This window comes from Prosopis cineraria, unplaced genomic scaffold (assembly GCF_029017545.1).
Source record: "Prosopis cineraria cultivar Desert tree isolate PC_DT_omini unplaced genomic scaffold, ASM2901754v1 PC2, whole genome shotgun sequence".
In the NCBI taxonomy this organism is placed as follows: Eukaryota; Viridiplantae; Streptophyta; class Magnoliopsida; order Fabales; family Fabaceae; genus Prosopis; species Prosopis cineraria.
In genome coordinates this window covers 39,719,218-39,727,295 of record NW_026555333.1, presented here as the reverse complement: position 1 = coordinate 39,727,295, position 8,078 = coordinate 39,719,218, and the positions used below count along the sequence as shown (strand labels likewise).

The 8,078-nt window shown below is 32.4% G+C and overlaps 1 protein-coding gene across 1 annotated transcript; it reads right to left on the bottom strand.

Moving 5' to 3' along the window:
• Positions 1-1,896: 1,896 nt before the first annotated feature.
• Positions 1,897-7,807, bottom strand: LOC129304247 (cinnamoyl-CoA reductase CAD2-like). Its single transcript, XM_054943946.1, has 6 exons — positions 7,629-7,807; positions 6,648-6,817; positions 5,525-5,716; positions 4,694-4,856; positions 3,839-4,025; positions 1,897-2,406 (listed from the first exon to the last, which is right to left on the bottom strand). Exons 1-6 carry the CDS (start codon positions 7,747-7,749, stop codon positions 2,262-2,264), a joined length of 978 nt encoding a protein of 325 aa, XP_054799921.1. The 5' UTR covers positions 7,750-7,807; the 3' UTR covers positions 1,897-2,261.
• Positions 7,808-8,078: the final 271 nt, after the last annotated feature.

Genomic DNA, 8,078 nt, shown 5'->3' with positions numbered 1-8,078 from the left:
TTATTGGTCATTTTCTGTAGTTTTTGGGGTATTTGTCTATAATTTTTGAATCATTTTTAGCAATTTTTTTGTACTTGTTTGTAATTTTTTTGTCCTTTTACATCATTTTATAATCAACTAACAGTTAAAATTAATTTTTGTTAATAATAGGATGACGTTACATTATTTTTAAATGATGAAAGGCAACATTACATTTAAAAAAAAATTAGGCTCTCAAATGCCCTTAGACCTATAGTTTATGAGCCAAATTATTCTTTAATCCTTGTATTCATCCAGTTAATGTAAAGTTGCATGAGATTTATATTTTTTTTAGATATCATAGAAAAGAGTTAATTGCTATTTCTACTTTCTAGAGATTCTTGTTTTCATTATTCTACGTAGGAGAATTCTTCTAATTTCTTGATTATATGAATTGATTTTATTGATTCAAATTATATTTGATCACTAGCCCTTTCTAATATTTGGCCTTAAATCCATCCACTTTTTTTTAATTATGATAATTTCTAATATCATTTCTTGCTTTCTCTAAGGTGTGTTGATGATAAACTCTTCAATTCAAAGTCGGCTTCTCTCCTTTGAGAAAAGCCTCCTCTGCCTCTCCACTAAGGTAGAGGCTTAAAGTATTTTTATTTTTTATTTTTTATTTATATTTATAAATAAAAATATATAAAAATTGTAAAAAAATTTAATCAATATACTTATCAATTTAACCATTCAGATTTAATATAGATGGTCTAAATTTAATGTTAAAATTTTTTAATAAATTTTCTGTTCTATTCAAAATATATTTGTACTGCTCAAAATATATCTAAAGAGTTAATTTGCATTTCTTATATTAAATTTGAAGCATCCATATTAAATCTGAACTGTCAAATTAATAAATATATTTATTATAAAAATTTAAAATTTTTATATATTTTTATTTTAAAAATATAAATTAAAATAAAAAATATTAAATTTAAACAATTCAAATTAAATCTGAACAATTCAGATTTACTTCTAACATAATGTAGAAGCAGAGGAGGCTTCTCTCAAAAGAGAGAAGCCGACTCCCTTCAACCCAACATATCAAGTTTTTTAGAAAAAAGCAAAAATGTTGGGAATTGAGTTTATTTCACTTGAAGTAAGTGTAAAAGAAGTGGTGGAGAGTTTGAAAGAAAAGAAATTTATTGACTTTTAAATTGTGATGTAGCCAGGCCATAATAACTTTGTAGAATGAATATAGATCATCATTATCATGATTTTTTTTTAAATGAAGTTTTTGGTTTAAACCATTTGCTATTGTAATACTATAAACATGTTTATTGTTTTTTTTTTATGTAAAAACATGTTTATTGTTAATTTGTGAAGATACTCTTTCTGCTCCTAGATAAGGCTTATTTGAGGGTTTTGGTTTGGATTTAAATATGAGGTTTTATTCCCTCTTATCTCTCATGTTAATTTTTCTGTCCCTTGACACCCATTTATTGGGACCTTTTTTATACCTATTACATTAACTTTATACAAATTTGTGGGTTAAGTGACAAATTGAATTTTAAATTATAAATTCATGAACATTTAAAATCCTAAATTTATTTAATATAATATTTCTCTTCAACTTTTAAAAATGATAAAATTTAACTTTTATTGTTGATAAGAGTTAATTTTGATCATTAGTTTATTAGAAAACAATAGAAAAGAATCTAAAATTACAAAAAAAAAAAAGACCTAAAAAACACATAAGAATCCCAAAAATTACAAAAAATAACCAAAAAACTTTTATTGGCCATTTACTGCTTAATGTTAATGGTTAATGTTTAATTTCTTCGAATTGCTGAACATAAAAGGTTGGCATATCTTGTTTCAGCATGCCGTGGTAGTTCCCACTTTCCAAAGTAAAACCAATCACACACCAAATGATAGAAAGTCAATGGGGTATTTTATAGTTATGCACTTCTAAGATAATTATTTCCTGCCTCAATTTGCTTTGAGTTCACATTAACATTCAATATATTATAAGCTTACAACCATTACATACAGCAACGATAACCACCAGCCTTGTCTCTCCAAATGAGATCAGCTACATAACCATCACATAAACAGATTAAAAGTTCTTTCACAACAGGACCTATCTAATAGGAGCATTGCATTCCCTCTCAATGCCTTCTGAAGAACCATTTAGTTTATAACAAAAGGAGATAGAGTTATTCATTCCAAAGATATACCAACTTAAAGCATGCTCGAGCTAACCAACAATTCCTCTTCAAAGAGGGATTACAAAGTTAAAAGTTGACAAATTCCTTCTCTTTCAAGCTTTCCACAGTCTCCTTGAGGCTCACTTCCAGTGGAATAAATTCAATTCCCAGTGTTTTTGCCTTTTCTTTGGAAACCTGATATATCGGCACAAATGGCTTATCATCCTCACACCTGTCAAGGATGGTGAGAAACCAAGAAATGAAATTAGCAAAACTCAGAAATCAATATATAAACTAAATGAATGAATATGAAGTAAATAGAGTAAAGGCCATTTGGCTTATCAAATGTGGTTTTGAAGGAACATGATCATAAGGAACACAACATCAGGAAACAAGGATCCAAAAGTAGCCAATGAGATCTTATTGCTAAAAGATTAGGCTAGACTGACAGTCATTTAAATTGAAGCTTTCTATCTCTTCTCCTTCTATCAATCCAAACACACCATTTCACGAAAATAACCATCATATCAAGTCTTTAACACCAGTCCAAACATACTTTTCATTTCAAGTTCCAATTATACAGAATGATCACAATACTTAGCACACATGAACCCGTCATTGGGAAGGCTAAAAGGATGGATTCAAGTAAATTATTTTCTTTCTTATTGCATATAAATATTCTTCTATTAAAGGCAATCTAGTTCAAGATATAGTCAAGCACTAAATATGAGCACCTATCAAATAAATTCTAAATGAAGGATTTGTAGAAAATTAACACTAAGCTTTGAGACCACATAGAAATTCCATTACATACAACATGCACAACAGTTAAACGCAGAGTTTTGGGTTTTTATAGATTCTAGATTTCTGGTATTACATTTAACATTAGGCATTTATCAAAACCTTGAACAATGACAGGACAAAAACTCCCTTTCTAGGTCATGTTGGAGAAGAAACCTTTTTTCTAAAATGGAAAGTGGGAACATGTTTCATGTTCTAGCATGTCCTATGCTTCACATCTTAAGGTAGTGTTTGGATTAATAGATTTTGATTTGAAATTTAAATTCCAAATCTCACATTTCAAATTCATGTATTTAAAAGTCTTTGTTTGAGTAGTTTAAATAACAAAGGTCATTACTATTAGGTCGTACTTTGAGGGTACATATGAAAATTTGAAATAACAAGAGTTTAGAAAGAATTTCATATTATGAAGGAATTAAGATAAAATTTGAATTTAGATTTGGTTACAATCCAAGTCCATAAATTTTTAAGTGCCCAAATAGGAGATTTGGCTCAGATCCTAATTCGCATTCAAATCTATATGTATCCTAGCATGGCATAAAGGAATTTCTGCAGCAATCTGCCCAAAATGGCTATATAGCGTGCTGAATTCAATGGCTTCTAAGATTTAGTAGCCAATTTTATCACAATTGATAATCTATATAATGTATAAAGCTCCAGACCACATTATAAAGAACAGTAGATGGTTCTAAGTCATGCAAGGATCTTCACCAATAAATTTATTTGGGGGAAAAAAGTGAAAACAATAATTTAAGCTTCCACACTTTAGAAAAGAGATAAATTCACAAAAAGGCTAGAGAAAGATATATAACTGAACTATATGTCATATGAAGTCTGAAAATTATAGAAATAATTGAACTTACTTTTGAGGAAGTTGCAATGTTGGATACAGCTCACGTAAAATCTTCACAAGCTCTGAGTAGTGTGCCACTCTCTCAACCAAACAATACCTTCCACTAGCAGAAGGAATTTCAAATGCTTGAATATGGGCATTTGCAACATCTTTCACATTGATCCATCCAAAAGAACTATTTGGAAATGTCTCAGCACCTGCATATATCAAGGATGAAAAGAATCCCTCAAGGTGGAACACAAAAATTCTTGTCTGGGGCCCAAAGATAGAGTACATATAACACAAACAGAAGTCATCAAACATTTCTCAAAGTGACAACAAAAATTAAATCACTAACAAATTAGACTATTGGATCCTTGATAAAGAAATTTTGAAGAAAAGTGTATTTAGTCCCTAACTTTGTTTATCTCAAAGGTAAAACCATTGTTCTCAACCAGCAATTGAAGTCCTTATAACTCACATGTGCCAAGTGATGAAGTCCCCTTTACATTTTGTATAGGATAGAATTGTGTCACTAATTTTTGTGCCAATTCCAGTCCATGGTTTCTATTTTCCTTTTCATGCAGAATTGAAGTCAATAACAATAAAGAGTATATAACATTATAAAATTTTAGAGCCACAAAAAGGAAAATAAAAATATTCTGATCTAGCATAATGGGATGCATTATAAGTCCAACGTACATTAGAACAAGTTCAAGCTACTGATTAAAATATTACAATGTTCATGTTCTTATACTTTTTCCTACATTTTCTATGTAGTAACATTGATCCCTTTTCTTTTTCCATTTACTAGAGCCATAAAAAAGCTGTTGAGCTAAAGTTGATCAAGTAACTCAGATGCATCATATGTAGAAAAAGAAAGTACCGTTTATTATATTCAAAATTGCAGCAGCACTTGTATTAAGCGTTGGTTGCAAGAGAGGTCCTATTACCATTGCTGGATTGATGGCAACCATGTCAATGTTGTTCTCCTTTACAAATTTCCAGGCAGCATCTTCAGCCAAGGTCTTTGAAACTACATACCACAGCTGAAAGCACAAAATTGGAAACAGAAGGAAAGTTGAGGACAATGTAAATTACTGTGCATGACAAATAATCATATTTGCACCAACTGGAACAACTGTTTGATATCAAAATCAAAACTAAGAGACTTCAGTCAAAATAGAGGACTTGAAAGCGAGCAAAATACTCTCTAATTCCCTAAAAAGCTGAAAAAAAATGGAGTTGACATGGAAAAAGTGAGACACCAATATCTGTGGGTTGTTATGAAAATAATGAGGGAAAAGATCAAATTGATCTGACTGAGGATTTGAGCAAGGCTGAGATGGTTTCAGTGAGGAGGAGCCTTCATGGATATCCCTGCATTGTTATCCAGATTTTTCTTTTTATTTACTAATTTGATAATTTCCCTCTAATACAGAGGGTTATGCGGTACTGATGGAGGTCATAGCTACCATCTTCATTGACACCGTGGCGCCATCAGAGTAAAGCCATTCCACTTAATGGAAGATGGGCTCTAGGCTTTCATGCCATTTAGCATACATTATATCATGTCATTCTGATTTTCCCATTAGATAGGCAATGGCTATCCAAAGTTCCCAACTCTACAACATTCCCTATCACAAGTTCAACCAGCATGTACTGCACAGATAATTGCTGTATTAGTAATTTGGTTCAATAAAATATGATGGATTACCTTAGATGCCTTACAAAAATCTGGATCTGAAAACCATGTCTCATCAACAACCACTTCAGGAGTTCTAGGCTTTCCGTTAAATGCAACTGCAGCAATGGAAGAAGTTAAAACAACTCTTTTCACAGATGGAAATTTAGCACATGACTTCAGAACATTGAGAGTTCCCTTCACTGCCGGATCAAGGAGTTCAGCCTGAAATGAGAATGGCAACAGTCATGAGCATGAAAATAAGGCCACGAGAGATCAGTAGCTTCTGTTGTACTTCACAGATAGAAAATGCCAAACATGTAATCATAAAACACTCAGAAGAGTTTACCACTTTCTTTAGCCAAGACTCATGATCAGGGGATTCTAGACAGCAATTTATTATTGAAGCCCCTAATCCAAATACAAATAAGGGCATTCAAAATGAGCGGCCTACTCATTTTTTTGATCTATGCGTTCAAAATACATAGTCCAACTGAAAAGGGTAAGGCAGCAAGTGCAGCTGTGCTGACTTTCAGTTTTATGGCAACAAGCAGCTAAGAAGTTTTATGCCACTAGGTAGAGTCATCTAGATGGATAGCACGAGGCTACTATGCTCTATCAAAAACCAAACATTTGGGTTTTTAACTTTTCGGCATTTAAAGAATATAATTATACATCATGATTAGAAATTGTCTAAGGCATAACATCCTATTCTTTTCAGTACATTTTGCTTAGAGCTCTGAATTATCCCATTTACTCAAAATTGCCTAACTTCTAGTTCAAGGTTTCGCAATGAATTTATTTGATTTAACTATATCAACAAGATCATGCTAATATTTTTCCAATTGAAAACTTTTGGCAAATGCCAACATGACAATCTATCAGTGTTCAGAAATTAACTGCCTGCTTATCAGAGGAAATGAAACATTATAATTGCGGAACTGCAAAGATTCCTAAGTAAGAATAACTTTTTGATTTCCCATATGGAATTGCAAAGAGGAAGAACTCATCTTAATGGTTCTCTATCCCCACTCTCTCTCCCCTTCCTAGATATTTAAAATCACTGTTCAAACAGATTAAAGCAGCGAAAACAGAACACTTTGCAATGGACAGACCACATTCAATTATGTATCAAGAAATGCAGAATGGGATGAACCTGTGGGTCTTTGACATCATAATAAAAGGGAGATGCAGTATGAAAGACACCCTCACACCCCTCAATTACAGGGTCAAAGGAACCTTCATCCAAGAGATTTGCTTTAATCAAGTGCAATCTCTCCTTTGCACCATCAAGTTTGAGCAAGTGGTCAACCTTTTTTGGATCATCTGCAGGGAGATACAAACCGAAATAAAATTGTTGTTCAAAATCCTAGTAATTAGCATTGTGAGAAAGAATAAAAATCAATGCCATCTAATGACCATGGAAAATTGGAAAGCATAATGCAAAATGGAATCTTTTAGGAACCCTTGTAAAATAAATCCTTACCTTTATAGCCATGCCCTAATCACTTATGCCTATGGGATTAGTACTTTTGCTAGCTAATTGCATATATATTCACTTTCACAATCAAAGGAAATGCTTCATGGAAACAAGGATAACTGATTTACTACCAACAATCACGAAGTCCAAAGCAAAAGACAATATCAAAGCCATGGGTTCCCTTCACAGCACTATTTATTGATTTCTTGGTAATGCAGTGATGGTATTCTTGACTGGAGCTAATTGAATCTGTTATGAACCATCAAAAGGCATGGGACTAGAGCCCAACCATGGAAAGATAAGATTCAGCTCATATAAACTTAAGAGCTAGCAGGGACACAACTCTCCCAAAGGTTCTGTTAATTATAGGGTTAAGGGGCAAAAATGCTAAGAAAGTTTTCTCGAAGGAGGGCTATCCTTACTTTTTAGAAGGAGCAATATTGCCAGAAAGTATAAAAAACAGAGTAATCATCTTCTTCAATTTTCAATTAGCATTACCACCATGAAATTATTGAAATCAGTAAGGTTCGTAAACTCATAAAATTCCCATCCCACGAAACCAGAACTTAAAAAATTGGAATTGGGTATCTAAAAAAGAGTGACAGAACACACCAAAGAAAGCGATAAAAGCAGAGACAGTGAAAAAGGATCACTCACTAGGGTTGCGAACAGTGGCCTTGACAGTGTAACCACGATGAAGAAGGAACTTGACTAACCATGAAGCAATATAGCCAGAAGCTCCAGTTACACACACGAGCTTTCCTGCGTTGCTGCTCATTCTCTCTCCACCTTTCCTCCTTCCTCTCTCTGCTCTGCTTCTTTTGCAGCGTGCCAGGATTGTTGTGGCGTTACATGTATTTATGGCAGAGCCACCTCGGCCCCATCACTGTCCCAAAAAAAAAAAATCAACGACGAAGTGTTATATGATATTTAACATAAGTTGTTTTTATTTTAATGTTTTATTTAATAAATTCCATCCATCACCTGCTCTTCACGTCACAAGCTCGAGAATGATAGTTTGATCAAATACTTTTTTTATTTAAAAATATAAAATATTTTTTAAAAAATTAAATATTAAAAGATATAAAATATTTTTTATCTTTTAAA